The 20313-nt window shown below is 46.9% G+C and overlaps 1 protein-coding gene across 3 annotated transcripts in view; it reads right to left on the reverse strand.

Annotated features, from left to right (window-relative positions):
• MAP3K21 (mitogen-activated protein kinase kinase kinase 21) overlaps window positions 1–19644 on the reverse strand; it is a 65240-nt gene extending 45596 nt beyond the window's left edge. The window contains exons 1-2 of one of the 3 annotated variants that reach the window (XR_006299756.1): window positions 18552–19625; window positions 1642–1822 (exon numbers count right to left, since the gene is read on the reverse strand). Coding sequence is in view for 2 of the 3 variants with exons in the window: in XM_043596289.1 (XP_043452224.1) it covers window positions 1642–1822; window positions 18552–19374 (1004 nt within the window). In the remaining variant the exon portion in view is untranslated. Of the gene's footprint in view, window positions 1–1641; window positions 1823–18551 lie in introns of all 3 variants that reach the window. The other 2 variants (XM_043596289.1, XM_043596290.1) reach the window with 2 other exon arrangements.
• Between the last annotated feature and the right edge of the window lie 669 nt (window positions 19645–20313).

Genomic DNA, 20313 nt, shown 5'->3' on the forward strand with positions numbered 1-20313 from the left:
GCTGGAGTCAAAAAGTCCGAGAACAACAAGTGTTGGTGAGGATGTGGGGCCATCGAGAGCCAGACACACTGATCGTGGGTGCAAATAGGTGGTTTTGGAAGTTGTCTGGGAGCTCCTCGAACGATGACCACACACGGAATTACCACATGGTGCAGTGGCTTCCTGCCTAGGTACAGACCCAAGAGAACTGAAAACCTACGTCCTCACAACAACTCGTCCATGAATGTTCATAGCAGCCTTATTCAGAATCGCCAAAGAGCGGAAACAACTCAAATGTTTATAGCAGCCTTATTTGGAATCACCAAAGAGCGGAAACAACTCAAGCCCATCAACTGATTAACAGACAAACGAAATGTGGCAATCTGCCCAATGGAATATTACTTGGCAATAAAGAAGGATATCCTGACTCATTCTCCAACTTGAACCTTGAAAACATGAGGTTAACCAAAAAAGCCAGTCACAAAGGACCACGGGGTCGTATGACTGCATCTATAGGAAATGCCCAGAATACGCAAATCTGAAGCTACAAAACGTAGATTAGCAGTTGCCTGGGGCTGGGAGGGATGGGTGCGGGGAGTGATGGTTGCGCTGCGAAGGATTTCTTTTTCGGATTATGCAAATGTTCTCAAAATTGACTGTGGTGATGGATATACAATTCTATTAATATACTAAAAGCCACTGAACTGTACAGTTTAAATGGGCAGACTGTGTGACATGCAAATTATATCTAAAACAACTGCTACAAAACAGTAAAAAATGTAGAATTTTAATGCTAGCTATCGAAGATGCCCTTTAAATAAAGGCAAGTTAGCTCTTGGGCATCGTAGCTATTAAACATACTGATTTTTCTTTGTTGTTCTATTACTGCTAGTGTCTTCATGCCCCAATGAGACATAACTGAATGGAGAATCTAACTAACCTGGGATCCTATCTGGTCCAGCCCTCCATCCTCAAACTGGAAGCTTTAATCTTTAGATGATGCAATCTATAAAATGATGGAGCAGATCTCGATTATTTTCTCAAACTCCTTCCATGCTACTCTTGTCTGTAAATCATGAGAAATCAAAATTTTACTTAAAAAAAAAGTAACAATATACTATTCTTTACTGACAAGCCTTACAAAATCTAGGCATTACTATTAGCTCAAGTTATAATCAGTTTTAATCAAACCTCGGATTTAACGAGAAGGTTCTCCTACCAAGTTATGGAAGTCATGACGATAAAAACCTCAAGTTACCTGTTCTGTTGCGATTACATCTTGACCCAAACCATGGAATCTTTTTTTTTTTTAATTTTTTTTTTAACGTTTATTTATTTTTGAGACAGAGAGAGACAGAGCATGAACGGGGGAGGGGCAGAGAGAGAGGGAGACACAGAATCAGAAGCAGGCTCCAGGCTCTGAGCCATCAGCCCAGAGCCTGACGCGGGGCTCGAACTCGCGGACCGCGAGATCGTGACCTGAGCTGAAGTCGGACGCTTAACCAACTGAGCCACCCAGGCGCCCCCCAAACCATGAAACCTTCAAAAAAGGCCTGTGTTCTCTGTTATGCTCAGGTGCTGAATACTTTGGGACTCATTTAAAGGAAGCATACCAACCAGTTTCTGCAGACGTCATGCGATCGCGCAAGACCTGGTGCTCACCTCCAGATGTCACTTCCCTTAGAAAACAAGGAGGACTTGATGACTTCCGGGGCCATCCAAGCGTAAGTGCCCGCGGCGCTCATTTTGGTCGTCCTGTGCCATTCTCTGGCTAAGCCAAAGTCTGTGATCTTCAACGTTTTATTGCAGATGTTGTCATGCTCTATCTTCTCGAGCAGCAAAACTTAAAAAAAAGAAAAAAAAAAGAATCAAAGGTGGAGTGTTTTCACATTCTTCTAATTTTCTGATCCCAATGCTTCTTTGGTATTGAAGATACAACCTTCACCGCAGTCCGAAGGTAAGTGAGAAATGGGCTTGTATTTTACCACCATGCCTTACTTCCATCACCTATGTCATAGTTGCCTGCAGTGACAAGTTGTTTATTTTTTTAATCCACAGGCACAACACAGCTTAGCACTCTTTATGAATGTTTCCTTTTATGAGAAAGTAAATGATTTCTAGGGGCAAGAAACATTTACAGAGGTATCACAGATAGGATCAGAAGTCTGTGAGAGTTCCGCCCCCCCCAACCCCCCCTTAAGAAAATACACTGTTTTCTTCCTAGAAGGTAGGTCCTGATCTAAAGGCAGAGCCTCTACTGAATGTTTAAAAAAATTTTTTAATGTTTTTATTTATTTTTGACACAGAGCATGGGGGGGGGGGGGATGGCAGAGAGAGAGGGAGACACAGAATTTGAAGCAGGCTCCAGGCTCCGAGCTGTCAGCACAGAGCCTGACCCGGGTCTCGAACTGACAGACTGTGAGATCATGACCTAAGCCGAAGTTGGACACTCAACCGACTGAGCCACCCAGGTGCCCCATCTATTGAATGTATTAAAGAACACAGCAAACAGATGGACTGTCACCCTAAATCGTTACTAGCAAACACTATCTTATAGTAAATTTGCAAAATGCTTACAGGTTTTTAACTCCTAAAGATACTTGATGAACTGCGTTGCTTTACTGAAGCTCAAAATAGAGCAAAAAGTAAAAGCTTGAGATAAATATTATGCAGAAGCTGCTTTTCCTAGCCCTCAGCCTCCTGTCAACATACAGAATGTACAGAGCAACTTGCAGGAGCTGAGGTCACTGCCAGAGTCGGCCCCTGAGCTCTCGTGTAACAGTAGCTAAAACAAACATGCTTCTCAGTCTCTCCCCACCTGCACCCCGTACACCCTGCCCTTTCAAGAACCCGGGGTTCTTCTCTCCCCCTGCTTGATTTCCCTCTGCCTATACCCATGCAGAAACGTTCCTGAGGTTTTCCATGTGACACTAACGTAGCTACTTACCGGGTTCCTCCTTCCCATCTGCTACAAGGGGAAGAGTTTAAACCTACTGTTTTTGCTAACTTATCTCATTCCTTAAAAACCTGCAATCTGCCTTGTAGCCCCACTGGTCTTTTTCCAAAGCACTTCCACCCCCACCCCCCGCACCTTCTCCAATTCCCCTGCCACCGAATTACAATCGTCCTAACTGGCCAGGATCATGCATCTGCCAGCAGATTCACCTTCCTAAAGTGTCACAGCATTCCTTTATTTTTAAACCTTCCACACACAAACTCCCAATATAGGCAACAACGTGGATGAATCTCAAAGCCATCACGCCAAGTGAAAGCAGTTGGACATGAAAGGTGGCATACTATGATTCCATTCGTATTCTGGAAAAGGGACAGAAATCAGATACGTGCCTGCGGAGGCTGATGGCATAGGCTTCACTGCTAAGCTCCACGAGAGAACTTTTTGGGGTCATGCCAATTCTCTATCTTGGTGGTGGGGGTGGTCGTTGTTACGGGATGATACATATTTGTCAACTCCTTCAGAGGGTGAGTTTTACTGTATGTAAGTTACAGGGTAGTAAACCTGCATTAAACAAAAAGCAAAAACCAAAAACCAACTCCCATGATTCCCGATGACTCAGAGACAATGTCCACACTCCAACATGTGGGCCCCCAGAGCTCTACCTCTGCACAGCAACCTACCTTTCAAACGACATCATCTTCCTCTGTATGTGTTTCCTCCACTTAAACTCCTCATTCAGCCCTCACAGGGTCCTCTTGGTGGAACCTTCCAAATACCTCTAAGCAAAAGAAAATTACTCCCCCACCCTTACTCACACGAACCTTGTGTTTCTATTATGGCCCTTATAAAACATAGGGTACTAGAAATATTTGTTTTCACCTCTGACTTCTCCACTTAGACTACTAGCTTTCACAGAGCGAGTGTGTGAGTTAGAGAGTGAAAGAAAAGAGAGGGAGTGAGAGACAGAAAGTTGGTAGGGAGAAGAGGAAGAGGGGGACAGACACGCTCAATTCACATTCATACTGTTATCTACACCGAGTCTGGTCTTCTTCAAGGCAGGTGCTTCACCATTTACAGATGAACAAAACACGCACATTGTTACAGTTGCCCTTTGCAGGTGCCCTTCCTGCCGAACAGAAGTAACAACAAATAAGAGAGTCCCTAACAAGGGCTGAGTTTTCCCATACAGCTTGCACACATCCATTACTTCATTCAAGCCTCACAAAAATCCCAAGAGATGGGCCTTCATTATCAAAGGATAATTAGTGTTGAAAAAAAAAACAAAGCAACAGAACAAATCCATTTAAACAGTAATCCAAATTTCAGAGTAAACAGGGCATGGTGGGGGGGGGGGGGGGGGGGACTGTTACTCAGGTTTTACCTTGAAAACCAAAATGAAAATAAGTCCATTTCATCTTTTTTTTTTCTTTTTAAAAAGGACATTTGTGTAACATTGTTGCAACCATGTGCTAGCTCTTAAAGGGATAAAAGTAAACAAGTATGTATGGAGGTCTTTTAGAATCAACCATCCAAACAACACTGGAGACCAGCATAAGACATTCTTCTTTTTTGATTTGTAGAACATGATCATAAAGAGGACCATTTTCCCAAACAGTTACAAGAACAATGAACGTCTGCCAAGTACCAAGTACCTTCTATTCGTCAGATTCATTTACGGGTATTTTAATCATAAAATCCACACCTGCAGTGCAATGGGCAGAATCTATTTATTCTCCGTACTTTATAGATAAGGAGGCTGAGACACAGGTGTTGGGTAATCTGTCAGGTGGCTAAAGGAGCAGCAAAGCTCCAGCAGTCTGACCCAGAGAAACACACTCCTAACTACTAACCACATTGCTCAGATGACAGCTTTTATCAATTTTTCACAAGAGCTTCCTTTATCCTTTAGAAATCTCTCTCCATTCAGGTGACCATTCTTTTCTTTCTGATTTCCTATCAGTGGCTAATGATCAACTGATCTCGGTGGAGGCGGTCTGGCGCAGTGAGGAAGAACGTGCACACTCCAGGACCAGACTGCTTGCTTTGGATTCTGCACTTTTGTTTCTTTGCCTGTGGTGGGAATGGAGGCAGTAGGTACACCATAAGGTCGCAATAAGCAAGAGGTGAGAATGTCAGATGCTAAGAACACTGGAACATAGCATTTTGTAAAGATCCCTCTCTCTCTCTCTCTCTCTCTCTCTCTCTCTCTCACACACACACACACACACACACACACACACAGCCTTTATCAATGGGTTTGAAAGTGTTTTTAGTAACTTTTTCAAAATCACCTTCATGGACTTCAGGGAACCTCGACTCTTTTTCAAGACTTGAAATTTCACTTTGCAGTGGATTTGCATTTTATCCGCATATCATCAAATGTTTACAAAATTAAACAGTCCTAAAAGTCAAAGAGTTCATGCAAATGGAGAGAGCCAACACTAGATTTATTTTTTTTAAGGGCTTTTATTTATTTTTATTTTTTATTAAAAAAAAATTTTTTTTTAACGTTTATTTATTTTTGAGACAGAGAGAGGCAGAGCATGAACGGGGGAGGGTCAGAGAGAGAGGGAGACACAGAATCGGAAGCAGGCTCCAGGCTCTGGGCCATCATCAGCCCAGAGCCTGACGCGGGACTCGAACTCACGGACCGCGAGATCGTGACCTGGCTGAAGTCGGACGCTTAACCGACTGCGCCACCCAAGCGCCCCTAATTTCACTTTTAAACAATGGTTATTCTTAGCACCAAAAAGACCCCAAATTAATAATCAAAATGGCTTGCAGTTCTATAAAACATTGGCTTCTAAGACATTTTCACACATGTCTTCACTTTTACAAACATCCACATTGGAAGGCACAAGGGAGCACTGATGAAAATGGGCATAAAGATGATTGTACCTTCCCAGACCCCAGGAAGGCTTGGCAACCCTTGAGGATAACTGGAAACGGAAGAGTGAGAACCAAAACCAAAATATTTAGGGGCCACTGGGTGGCTCAGTCAGTTAAGCGTCTGACTTCCACTCAGGTCATGATCTCATAGTTCGTGGGTTCGAGCCCCCTATCGGGCTCTGTGCTGACAGCTCAAAGCCTGGAGCCTGCTTCGGATTCTGTCTCCCTTTCTCTCTGCCCCTCCCCAACTTGTGCTCTGTCTCTCTCTCTCTCTCTCTCTCAAAATTAAATAAAATGTCAAAAAAATTAAGTATTTAAAACTGATTGCGTTCTAAGTAAATCTCAGGGCTGAATGTGCCCTGAGCAGCCTCTGTAGTGAAGGTTTGAGGGCACCTCCCCCCACCCGGCCTCCAGTCCAAAGTCTCCACGGGAGCTAAGTGCCTCCACACTTTGAACAGAAAACAAGTTAAAATAACATTCTGAATGTCAAACGTTTAGACTTCCATGAAAGGCCCATTGTTCTGGATTCTGTTTCAGAGGTGTGCAGCAGAATTCCTGAAATTCCTTATCTTTTGGGCAAAGTGACCGAAACCAAAAATAGCCAGCGTCCCGACAGGTGGACTCGGGCACCTGGCCAGGTTTCAGCCTAAGGCCTCAAGGTCGGCGGCCAGCTTCCGCTTCCTGCCATGCCCCGGGAAGGGTCTGGAGCACACCAGCCAGCCACCAGAAGAATGTACGGACCAGGCGAATAAATTTTGGCCCCAGAAATGGCAAATTCTTGTTAGTAACCTAGCGACGAGCGTTTGAGCCCCCTTTTGTGAGACTTGAGTGAAGATTTTTGACCCTTGTTAGCCCTGTTCGTGAACAATCAGCCTTTACAGCCTTGTACTTAGTCTACTTACTCGACCATGAGGCACTTGATTTTTTCCGGCTCCTTTGAAGTTTCACATTGCTATTTTCGGAATTATCGCATATAATGTATATTTTTTTAAAAGCAATTACACTGTATCCATTCCATTCTCTCACCACTTATGGGATTGCTGTGTCCAAATTCCATTTGAGCCAAATAGGGTAGTCTCAATTAATCTTTAACTAGAAATGTAGAATCAAAACAAAAGTCCTAAGAAAGAGAACAGGTTGACAAAAGCAAAGCGTGAAAGAATATAGCATTAACACACATTGCTTCTGTCAGCCTAGGGAAGGTGACTGAGAATTTCAAGTCTGAAACTGACCATCTATGAGGGATTAAGTGATGACTTTCTAAGCTTACCAAGTAGGACCACATCTGTACACATTTCTTTCCATCTATTCCCCCACCGGCACCTTGTCGCCTCCCCCAACACACACACCACTCAGCCACTCCTAGATCTGCGGAGGCAAATCTAACATTTCCCCCTGGCCTTCAAGCCCCCTCTGGACCTCATCTGAAATGACCTTTCCAGTTCTTCCGGTGCCCTCTAAAATGAACCCCGCATCCTAACAATTCTGGGCACCGGTGCCCACCTCTGGAAAACACAGCACAGCACCCTAGCACCTGCTGTACGGAATGCCCCCCCTCCTCCCCTCCATAAAAACCACACGGGCAGGCACCCCACTTTTCGCATAAGCATCAGGGCACCAGCACTGCCTTCCACTGGGAGGCCACTTCCAAGTCTATAACCCTTTTGGAATCTCCAATTCCCTTCTCTAAAAAAAAGAAAGAAAAAAAAAAAAAAAAAAGCACAACTCCCTCACTCTCCTCCTGCTCAGATCGCACAGGAGTCAGTAAGTCACGGCCTTTGGGTTCTCCCTGCAAGACCTCAGCTAGAAGTTTCTACTTTCTATCTAGTGCCGCTCTCGTTACACTTAAGGTCTTCTCGTACTTGTCCCTCTCCTCTCTCTGATGATACTACAAGTGACTGGAGGGTAGAATTTACACCTGGTTCGCCTTATTTATTTATTTACTTACTTATGCTGCACAGCAACTGGCATTTTTATATGCTCGGTAGGTATTTGTTAAATGAACGGCTACCTAGTGTAAGGGGGGGAAATGAATGTGAGGGAGATGAACTATTTCAAGCTTTCTCACGTGAGGTCAGCTGCTACTGCAGAAAACCAAGTCAACCTCCACGCTCCCGGAACAGTATTAGGAAAGGAAGACTGTTCTACAGAGAATTACAACAGGACGGTTATTTGAATTCCTATCCGTCTGCAGCATTTGACACGGTTGATCGTCCTCCTCTGAAACGTGTTCTTCGCTGACTCCGGCGCATCCCCCGCTCCCTGGGGCTCCCTTTCTTTGCCAGCCGCTCCTTTTTCTGGTTCCTGCTAATCTCCCCGATCTACTACTGCAGACCTCCAGGACTAGGGTCTTGGACCTGTGGTCCTTCTATCTACTCACTCCCCAGATAATTTCAGCCCACCTCAGGGCTTTAAATACCATTTCCATGTGGATGACTCCCAAGTATTTACCTCTGCCCTGGTTTCCCTTCGATCTGTTCTCAAAGCTGCAGCCAGTGAGGTCCTGTTACAAGGCGAGTCAGAATCCAGTTCTCAGTTGGAAACCCTCCAGGGTCATAGTAAAGTCGAAGGTCTTGGGAGACCTACACGACCCTGTCTCCACCCCCTCACGACCTACTGTTCTGCTCCAGTCCTCTCCTGCCACACTGGCCTCCTGCTTTAGGGATTTTGCAGGCTCTGTTCCCTCTGTGAGAGCATTCTTTTCCAGACGGCCCGTTTCCTCACTTTTTCAGGTTTTCCCGATAACCCACCTTTTCTGGAAGGCCTTCCTTACCCATCCAACCTAAAACTTCAACCTCTCACCTCAAGAGATTCACCCTCTTCAAACTGAGGTTTACCAACTCTCCAGCATGCTACATCCTTTATGATTCATTATTTAACATTGGCGTTGTTTTACTGGAATGGAAGTTCCAGGAGTGGAGGAATGCGTCCCTGCTTTGCTCACTACTGAACAGCAAGAGCCTCTCGGAGAGTTCCTGGCATAGAGTCCACAATCAATAAATAACTGCTGCATAAATGAGGGCGTTAGCTTACTGAATACAAGATGGACTTCTATAAAGAAGATGCAGATGTGGTCAGCAAAAATAGAGTTTCTCATTGCTCTGGTGCCCAATCCAAAAGCCACCGTACAACCCTTTTCCTGGACACATACGATACTCAGTTTGAATGAGAAAACTTCCTACATTTCATCCTGTGAAAACCTAGCTCAGTATTTGTGTCACTTTGGTCTTTTCACAAAGTAGGTGACAAAGCAAACGGAGGGAGGAATTCTTCCACCATATGCTACACTGACATATTAGTGAACAGAAAGTCACATATCTCATACTATTGGATGCAATGTTTGCAGAAAAGCAGAAACCCAATGTGCTCCTTCAAATCACCTTACGCCAGGAAGAACTCAAACATTCCTACGTGCAGCCAAGACTCTCCCCCAGATGGCACGTAATTTGGTCTTTGGCCAATAGCTTAGAGAACTGGACTAGTGGTGAAACGGTTACAATAGCAACACAGTTCTTCGTGCCTCCTCCTTGACCCTCAACTTATCAACCCAAGTTACAAGCAGACCTGCCACAGCACGCAGATGGCAGCACCTGTACAGAGAACAAAGCTCCAGACTGTGTCCTCCTACTGCTGGCTCGTCCCAATCAAGCAAATTAGCCAAATCCAAAAAGACCCTCCCCCCAACCAAGATGAATAAATACATGACTATACGATACTATATACCGCAGAATGACTAATAATGATGTTAAGGTTGTAGAAAACTTATAGGCATCAAGGAGTTCACGCACAACAGCTTTAAATTTATTTAAAGCACTCAAAGTATTTCTAAGTAACATACAAAAAACGAGTCTCCTCGCCAGCTTACACTTAGACTGTGTCTTACAGCTTACTTCCTCAACGCTTTGACATATGCCAGGAGTCAGCAAACTACACCCCATGGGCCAAGTCCAGCCCATGTAGACAGCCCAATGTCTACTTTGTAAATAAAGTTTTATTGGAACACAGCCACACTCATTTGTTTACATACTGTCTGTGGATGTTTTCAGCTACAACAGCAGAGATGACCAACTGCAACAGAGACCTTAATATTTACTGTCTGGGGCTTCACAGGAAAAGTGTGCTGACCCCAGGAGTACACTATCTCGCTTTATCCTCACATCACCCTATTCAGGAAGTCAGTGCCCGTGAGCCCACAGTTGGTGAGCTGTGGAGTCAGGGTGCAGACCTCCGACACCACAGGGACACTATTTGTCACCCAACGTCAAAGGCCAAATGCTTAAAGATATTCCTTTCCCCAGAGACACAAGCCCAGAAGAAGCCACCCAGACTCTCACCCGGTGTCCTCTATGACCAACCATCCAATTTCATCAGACAGTGAACTGGATTTCAGATGCAGTGTGTATTCATGGAAGAATTTATAGATCAACCCAGAAAACCACCAAGAAGGAACCCACAAATCTGGCCCTTTGAACAATTTCCGAACTTGGTGCCGCATTGAAATCATCTGGAAGCCTTTTAAAAAACATATTGCTGCATCAAAGGCCCAGATTGATTAATGAATGGACAGAGTTAAATTTGTGTTAAAGCAAGTTAGTAAAACATTAATGGCAGGAGAGTGTATAAGTGCTCGCTTAAAGTTCCTTCAATTGCGTATTTCAAGATGTTTGAAATAAAATGGTAGAAGAAAATTCATTGCTTGTTCCCGACTACGGTCAACTAAATCAGAACATCCAAAAATGAGACAAGGGATTTTACTTTAAAAATTTTTTTTTTCCAACGTTTATTTATTTTTGGGACAGAGAGAGACAGAGCATGAACAGGGGAGGGGCAGAGAGAGAGGGAGACACAGAATCTGAAACAGGCTCCAGGTTCTGAGCCATCAGCCCACAGCCTGAGGCGGGGCTCGAACTCCCGGACCGCGAGATCGTGACCTGGCTGAAGTCGGACGCTCAACCGACTGCGCCACCCAGGCGCCCCGGGATTTTACTTTTTAAAAGCTCACGAGGAGCTTCCGATACCACATCTGGTGTACGAACAGCTGCTCCAGAGTGCCGTTCGTTACCAACAGACCTGATCGTCTGGCCTAGAGGGTCTCAAAGTATGGTCCAGGGGCCCCTGGGCATCCTCACGGTGGCAAGAGATTGCAGAAGCCACAAAGTGGCTTTTTAAATTTTTTTTTTAAATATTTTTAAATATTTAAATATTTTAAAAATATTTTTTAAAAAATTTAATGTTTATTTTTGAGAGACAGAGAGACAGAACACAAGCAGGGGAGAGGCAGAGGCAGAGGGAGACACAGAATCCAAAGCAGGCTGCAGGCTCTGAGCTGTCAGCACAGAACCCAACACGGGACCCGAACTCGCGAGCCATGAGATCATGACCTGAGCCGGAGTTGGACACCTAACCGACTGAGCCACCCAAGCGCCCCTATTATTAAATATTTTTAAGTTTATCATTTCAGGTTTCTAACTTGGTAAATATCAGTAGCTATAACCCACGTAAACAACAGCTCTTTGGGGTCCTGATGATAAACACTTGAGAACTGTTCATCCAGGCAGTAGATGGAGAAGATAAATGCTCAAGTTCTGGGATCAGAGGGTCTGGATTCAACAAGGGACCTTGACAAAGGCAAGTAAACCCTGGCTTCAGTTTCTTCATCTGCAAAATGGGGGCAGTCAAAAGGGTGCTGTGAGGCATAAATGAGAAGCAGGTTTGGGCAGTGCCAGTACTTTGGATGCATTAGGTAAGTGTGAGCCATCGTTCCTATTACGGCCATTGCTTAGTTGGTTTTTTTGTTTTGTTTTTTAATGTTTATTCATTTTTGACAGAGAGAGAGAGAGAGAGAGAGAGAGAGAGAGAGAGAGAGAGAGAGAGAGAATGAGCGGGGGAGGGGCAGAGAGACAGGGAGACACAGAATCTGAAGCAGGCTCCAGGCTCTGAGCTGTCAGCACAGAGCCTGACGCGGGGCTCAAACTCACGAACTCTGAGATCACGACTTGAGCCAAAGTCGGACGCCTAACCGACTGAGCCCCTGAGATGCCCCAGGGCCATTGCTTAGTTAACGCACTTGAGACGAAGCAGCATTTGAGATGATTTTAAAATTTTTTAACATTTATTCATTTTTGAGAGACAGAGCATAAGTGGGAGAAGGGCAGAGAGGAAGGAAGACACAGAATCTGAAGCAGGCTCCAGGCTGCAGCACAGAGCCTGATGTGGGGCTCGAACCCACGGATCAGGAGATCATGACATAAGCTGAAGTCAGATGCTTAACTGACTAAGCCACCCAGGCGCCCCAAGAGAGATGAATTAAAAAAAAATTTTTTTTTAACATTTATTCATTTTTGAGAGACAGAGAGAGACAGAGCACGAGTGGGGGAGGAGCAGAGAGACAGAGGGAGACACAGAATCGGAAGCAGGCTCCAGGCTCTGAGCTGTTAGCACAGTCTCACTGACCGCGAGATCGTGACTTGAGCTGAAGTCAGACACCCAAATGACTGAGCCACCCAGGCACCCCGAGATGAATTTTTTAAAAATAACTAAATTCATACGGATTGGAGGTCAGCTGTAAAAATCTGCTTCAGGCTCCCAAATAAAACCAGCACAGTTCTGCCAGCCTGTGTAGGAACCCTTGCTCTGCCCCCTGACATTCCTTACTGAGGTGTTTCACCTTTTGGGAGCTCCTCAGGGCTGGGGAGGGTTTGGGGACAGTCACTGATACTTGGAATGAAAATCATCGGCCTGGCATGGTAAATCTGGTCACTATTTCCTAACTCTAGTGAATCAGAGAGACAAAATGCTCTCAACTAACTCACCAAATAAACAGTGATTATAAAAACTAGGCTCCAGTCATAAATGATAAACAATTTACGTCAAACCAGTGTCTAAGTATTTTAATTTTTACTGCCCTGCTGATAAGCTAGGATAGGACAGTCATAAAGCAAATTATCCCAGGCTCGTGTTTCTTTTTTCCGTACAAATGTTAACCTTTCAGCCGACCAGACCACGTTCTTCCTGAAAACCTTTAATGGCTGCCTCTTGTTAGTCTATACATGTTAGTATGGCGTTCGAGGCCCTCACTCACTGCTGGCCACGTGCTGAATGCCTGTTTCCTTCCCACGAAACTCCTTGACTGCCCTTCATTCTAGCTGCACCTGACTACCCTTGGTTCCCTAAAAATGTCCTTTGTTTTCATGCCAGTTTTTCCACAAACGCCTTTGATGAGTAAAAGAAACATCAAACAGATTTCCTCCCCAGGACTCTGTCTGCATCCAACAGAGGAATTCAGCAGACCGTATCAGAAATCTAGAAATTCAGGCTCAATGAGGTTATACAACTTGCCCAAGGTCACACGGCTCCTAAATGACAACACTGATCATCGAACCCAGGTCTGACGGAGGTGGAAGGCAATGCTCCCGCCAGTAGCTACGCTGTCCTGGCGAAGTTCAACCCTTGCGTGCAAACAGGGCTTTCAGACACCTTCTGAAATGGATGGAGTGGTCTTCCCTTCTCTTCTTTCCTTCACTAGGCTTTGATCCACTTGACAATGACTACAAGCATGATCTGATCAGATGCGTAGAGTGGAATCAGCCTGCATGATCCAGAACCAAATAACTGACACCCCCCCCGCCCCCCGCAACCCTAACAGCTATAAAAAAATGGGTGCTGGCCTAGTTATTTTTTTTTTATTAAAAAAAAATTTTTTTTTAACGTTTATTCATTTTTGAGACACAAAGAAAGACAGCATGAGCGGGGAAGGGGCAGAGAGAGGGAGACACAAGAATCCAAAAGCAGGCTCCAGGCTCGTTGCTGACAGCACAGAGCCCGACATGGGGCTCGAACTCACGAATTTGAGATCATGGCATGAGCCGGAGTCGGATGCTCAACCGACTGAGCCGCCCAGGCGCCCCTGCCTAGTTATTTTTAATATGCAAGTCTGAAAATGGTAGGGGAAGATGTGGGGACCCTTCATCATTGCTATTCTTCTAAAAATATATCCTTTACCTGGTTTTTTTTTGTTTGTTTCAGAATGAGATTAGCCCTTGCCACCATTGGGGTATCTGTACTCATCTTCCTGTGCCCCTTGGGGTAGAAGGAGGCTGTGGCATGAAGCTACACGTCTGGAATAAAAGAACAGACGAGAGGAGGAAGAAGATGCGTGTCTTTTAACTGATAATAGCGTAATTAATAGCTCCTCCAAATCACTCTGATGAGCTATTTAAGCACCTTATCTGGAGACGACAGTTCCTATAATTTTCTCAAATAGTTCCTTTATTTACACCGTACTACTAATAAGAAAAACCAAAAAAAAAAAAAAAAAAAAAAAAAAGAAAGAAAAGAAAAAAATTCCTTTTGTAGTTCGTTTTAGGGAGAGCTCTAAATTGCATTTGGTAATAAATCTAAGTATGTCCACTTATTGATTGTAAATGCCACTGTTGATAATATATGTAATAATGATTCCCCAGAAGGCTAAAAAAAAAAAAAAAAAATCAGGATAAAAAAAATCGCTGAAAAGTATAAAAGCAAGTAGCTACCAAAATTTGTGGCTCAGTTTCTCATGAGATATTTGTTTTCTGCTAAGAGCACCACCACCACAACTCGGTAAGCAGTATTAAAAAACGAACCGACAGACATAAATTATGCCACATAATCTTGTCTTCAATCCTGAATCATGCCAGAATAAACAAAACACAGACTCAATCCTAATAATTCAAACAATCCTCAGTAATTCGCGTACTGTACTAGTTTGTCTCCACTCCTCCTTGGTAACTTCCCTGAAAACGACTTCCATTGGGTGAAACCAATGCCTTCTTTGGCAGGAGCAACCTCAACAGCCTCCGCGTGGGCCAATTTCAAGTCCATTCTCCACAGCAGCGAGAGACATCCTGTAAACACACCATTGGATCCCACCACTCCTCTGCACAGAATGCCTCCAGGCTCCAGACAGTCCGCACTCAGAGCGGAACCCCCCCATGGGTCACGGCCGCAAGCCCCACCATGCCTACCCCTGCTCGACCCTCGGCCTCAGCCTCCCGGTCTTCCCTCCTCTCCCTGAGAAGGGAGGCTCAAGGCTGCTTCAATCTCCCTTTGCCTGGATCTTTGCTTGACTCATGCTTCCTCCTCACCCACGTCTCTGTGTCACTCCTCAGGGTGGCTTCCCTGGACCACCCGTCTGACTGACACCCTCCCCCTCCGCCCCATCACTGTCTGCTATCGCCATGCTTAATCCTCGTGACCATACTCAGTCACATTTGCCACTGCATGGCTACGGTCTTTCTTTCTTGCTAGGCTGCGTCCTATGCCAGCAGGGATATTGTCGTCGGGTTTGCCACTGTGTCCCTAGGGCCCAGTAGTGACTGGGGAAGGGGAGGGGGAGGGCTCAAGGTTTACTGAATAAACGCTCAATGATTTTTCTCCCTTCTCTGCATGGGTGGAAAACTGGCCAAGTTCATAGGAACCCCATGTTGCCTCATACTGTTCTCTAGTTGTTGCATACAGACTTGGCAAGGCATTTTCTACACGCTTTGCACCCCAGGAGTGACAGGGCCTAGCATGTTTTAACAACATAAATGATGCTTAAAACGTGCTAAATTTGGCTCAACTTTAAATCTTTGGCTGTTAGAAAAGGAACAAAGCAGTTGATTCCAACACAACACAGCTATGATTTTAACATAAACTCCACCTCAAATATATGATAAAACTTAAAAAGACCAATGAGAAAAGAGGAAAGAAAAAATACCTAACAAAAGCCATATCTTCCCATGACAAATTTAAACATTTGTTTTAAACAATAATTTCAACTAACTTGGTTCCAGGTAGTTTTACACTGGCTCTTTGTAGGCTCCAGAATGAAGATAAAATTCAATATTGATTTTTAAAACCTTGTTTACATTATCATTAACTCACTACCACCATTAGCAAATAACTAATAAATTCAAACAAAACACACTGTAATAGAATTTCACGTTTGAGAACACTCAAACGTCTGAACAAGAAGTTATGGCTTCAGGGGTGCCTGGGTGGCTCAGTCAGTTAAACTCTTGGTTTTGGCTCAAGTCATGATCTCGTGATTTGTGAGTTCGAGCCCCGCACTGGGCTCCATGCTGATAGTGCAGAGCCTGCTTGGGATTTATTCTCTCTCTCTCTCTCTCTCTCTCTCTCTCTCTCTCTCTCTCCCCCTACCCTGCTTGTGCTCATGCTCTCTCTTTCTCTTTCAAAGTAAATAAACTTAAAAAAAAAGTTATGGCTTCACAGATCACAAGAGAATTCCCAAAGTATCTGCATTTATTCATTGAATAAATAAGACCAGAAAGTGAGGATAAGGCAATGTGCTAGGCACTGTGATTTGCACATTTTGGGACCTATTAAAAATATCCACATTATAGTAATTTAAAAACTATAGCAATGGTCCTACTGTAACAAGTACTTGGCTAGGCTAACGACCAAGCCAATCACATCTTTTTCAAAGTACAACAATTTAAAGCAAAGACAGCCTTGCCTGACAGTTACAGACATTAAAACGCTCCAGGAAGTTTGGCAATTTATTCCGAGAGTGAAAATGCTTTCAAAAACTAAGTTGCAGCATATAACCACGTCCAAATGATACATCCACTCCTGTGCAGGAGTCTGTTCAAGTTTCCTGCTGTCATTAAAAACCACTTAACCATGTTATTATTTCAGGGTCATGTTATTTCTTTTTACTACTTAATAGTATTAGCTCTATGAAAGATATTAATTCATATAAAAAGGTTGGTGATTGGAACATGGATTATTCTCCCCATCTGTGCTTTGACAAATACTAGCAAACGTACTCTACCTTTATGAACAGATTCATGAAGACCTCAAGCATCATCACCATCCAATAAGACAAGACAAAGTAAGCATAATGCAAAGTAATAGTTACAGGCCCTTTAGTTTTTTGATCTAAGGATCAACCTAACCCAAACTGTTTGCCTGCGTTGGTAACTGACGTCCTGCAACAGGGTAAGTAAGCCTGTAGAATAGCAGGTTCCACGTGTATCACAGAACTGCAGCAAATGCCCAGGCAGGGCAAGCAATGATGTTCTTTTCTGCTGTCCTTAAAACACCAGGTTTTGCAGAAAATAACCAGCAGATAAGGACTTGCAGGACATCACCGAGGAGACAACTTATGGAACCCACAGACTGCACACACACCTTGTTCTGTGGCAGCAACTGGAACACACCTTGTTCTGTGGCAACCGTGTCTGTTAGACCTATCTATCCTTCAAGGAAAGCATATTCCAGGAAATAAGCACCAACTGGTAGTGAACGCTGTCAGGTTTGAAGCATTTACAAAAGTAAGTACACTGAAAATTGTGCTGTGTCTTTACTGTAACATGTATTCCCTAAGTAAATAATCCTAGGTCCTCCATGTGACCTCTGTCCAAACTCAGAACACAAGACCACTGCCATTTTTCTATGCCATATCTTGTTTGAATTTGCTTCTGACACTTGAGTAGTTGCAAACTAGATTATAAGACTATAATTTGTATCGGGGGTTGGCAGGAGTCCTAAAAAAAAAAAAAGAGAAACTAAAACAAACTATCCAATGCTTGCCTGCAGGTACCAACACTTTAAATAGTCTGATTCCCATAATGAAAGTCGGATATTCGTCATTTTCAAATAACTTTCAGTCCGGAAGAATTCTGAATAGGAAAAAGAATCCACACACAATGAAACAAATAGATCATTTCTTCCTGTCACTCTTTTTTCTGCAGACTTGGGGAAGGACAATGTTTCCGTTTGGGTTAGCGCCTGTCCCAGCAGGTTTTACCAGGTTGAAAGACAGGCGGCTGCGGTAGGCCAATGCCAGTTCTGGCTGCATCTTTAATCTTTCACAAGATTTCATCCCATCCTAAGAATATGAATGGATCTTCAATGCTGAAGAACCAAGTTTCAACAGCGATCCCATTCCCAGTTTTATAAGGTGAAATTTCACAGGATTCGGGTTTAGCCCATTTGTCAGTTCTCTATGGACAGCTAGAAAAATCCATCTTGATTTATAAACAAAGTAAAGGACACAGGCCAGGTCTTCAGGATTTCAAGTACGTGTGCAAGGACAACGCGCTTGCTGGTAGCCTAAACGTGCATGATGGCACAAACCGGTGTTTATTTTCTGGAGACCTGTCATCAACACTCAAGCTACCAAACCAATGATAAAATCCCACTTCCTGTGCAGAGACGTCTGAATGAAAATCTCTGGAAATTGTCAAAGGACACGAAGCCATATTCAAAGTGGTAAAGAGCGACTTCAATTCAACACTCGTAAAGCGGAAGGAAAGGAGGAGTTTGATGAAGCCGACAAGGAGGGCCAAGGGTTCCCCAGGTTATGAGGCCCCGGTTTGCAGTTCCATAAAATGAGCCACTTATTGTACCTCAAGGCCAAACGGCACCGTGGGGTTTCCAGGAGATCCAGCTATTTAACAACTGTTTAGTCATCAAGCAAGACAGAGCTGCCTTTTTAAAAAAGGCACCCAAAAGCAACAGAAGGAAGTCAAGGTGAGTGCGTCACCTGCCCCAAAGCAAGTAACCAAGGTCTAGCGGGATCTCTGGGCCCCCAAAGGCCTGCTCAGGAGGTGCTGCTGGAGCCTCCTTCCACCTGGTTCTACGTCCGGGGGCCCGCCCAGGGCTGGCACGCGCCGTGGGCTCCGCCGAGCAAGGCTGCGTCTCCCGCCCCCCTCCCCGCCCACCACCTCCCCGGCCCACTTACTGTTGCTGGACTTGAGGTCCCGGTGCAGGATGGACACGACGGCCTCCTCGTGCAGGTAGAGCATGCCCCGCGCGATCTGCACAGCCCAGTTGACCAGCACGTGCGGGGGGATGCGGCGCGCGCGGCGCGCACCGGGCGCGCGCGGGTCCGGGGCGGCGTTGGCGGCGGCCAGCGCGCGGTTGAGCGCTCCGCCGCGGGCGAACTCGAGCACCAGGCAGAGGTGCGGCTGCTGCAGGCACACGCCGCGCAGCTCGATGATGTTGGGGTGCCGCAGCATGGCGAAGAGCCTCGCCTCCCGCCGCACGCTCTCGGCCGCCGCCGCCGCGTCCTGCTCCGGGTCGCGCCGCGCCGCCTTCACCGCCACCTCCTGGCCCTGCCAGGTGGCGCGGTACACCTGCCCGAAGCCGCCGGCGCCGATGAGCTCCTTGAGCTCCAGCCGCTCGAAGTCGATGTGCACCGGCGAGCCGGGCCGCGGCGGCGGCGGCGGCGGCGCGGGGCTGGCGGCCGGGCGGCACGGCGCCACGTAGTTGGCGGGGAAGATGCCCAGGCGCCGCTGCACCTGGCCGGCCCACCAGCCCTCGTCGCCCGACACGGAGGCGTCCTGGGACAGCACCTCCACCAGCTGGCCGCGCCGCAGGCTAAGCTCGTCCTCGCCGCGCGCCTCGTAGTCGTACAGAGCGGCCCACAGCCCCGCTCCCGCCGCGGCCGGGGCGGAGGCCGAGCCGCCGGAGGAGGCAGACGACGACGACGCGGAGCCGGCGGGGGCGCCCCGGGCCGGGGACACCGGCCTGTCAGCCGCGCCCTCGGAGCCCGGCAAGGCCATGGGGGGCGGCCGGGAGGGCGACGGCGGAGCGGGGCGACGGGCTCAGCCTCCGGGGCGGCTGGGGGCGCGCATGGTCCGGCAAGGAGGGGGGGTCGGGACGCGGGGGTTCACGGGCCCACTACCCGTAGGCCCCGGCGTCGGTCCCCGTCCCGCCTGGGTCGCCTGTGCTGCTGCAGCGGTCCCCGCGTTGGCGGGTGCTGTAGCACCATGGTGGCGCGCTGGGCCTGCGGCGGGCCTGTGGCAGGCTGGGCCTAGCCGCGGCCTGGGCCCGCCCCACCGGGCCCGCCCCGCCCCGCCCAGCCCCGCCGGGCCCGCCCCGCCCCGCCCCGCCGGGACCCGCCCACCGCTCTGGCCCGCCACGCCCCCTCACGGCCCGCCCAGACCCCGGGTCCCGGGCCGCCCCCGCCACTGACGCTCGGGGGCTTGGGTGCGCCGCGCCCACTTGGCCCGGGAGGCGGAGCCGGCAGTGGGTGCACGAGGTTTTCCAGAAAAGTCAAGCCAAGGGTAAGGCTTCGGGGAGGCCACAATTCTCCAAAAAGCAGTGCAGCGGCTGAGGAGGATCCGGGGTGCTGGGGCGTGACGCGAGGGACTAGGTCGCAGTTCTGGGAGAGTCACGGTGCATCTCAGAACAGGTCGCAGAACAAATCCGTATCAGCCTTGCCATATCAGTTCCCGGGCTGCGAGCATTGGAAATCCACCGCCCAGCCCAGAACTAACCAGATTACGGATCCCCCGCGCAGTGAGCTGCAGGTTGTAGAGACCCCGAAGCTCGTTCTTCTTGACAGATAATCCCGCGTTTGCCTTTCTTTACTGGTCCCTCGAGTGGGAAAGAACCCCCTGTCCCCTGTGAACCCACAGGTTCGGGTTTAGGAAGCGTTGGCCAGACATATTCCCAGAAAAGGCGAATAGAGCGAGGGAGTCTGTGCCCAGAGCTCCAGC

This window comes from Prionailurus bengalensis, chromosome D2 (genome assembly GCF_016509475.1).
Source record: "Prionailurus bengalensis isolate Pbe53 chromosome D2, Fcat_Pben_1.1_paternal_pri, whole genome shotgun sequence".
Lineage (NCBI taxonomy): Eukaryota > Metazoa > Chordata > Mammalia > Carnivora > Felidae > Prionailurus > Prionailurus bengalensis.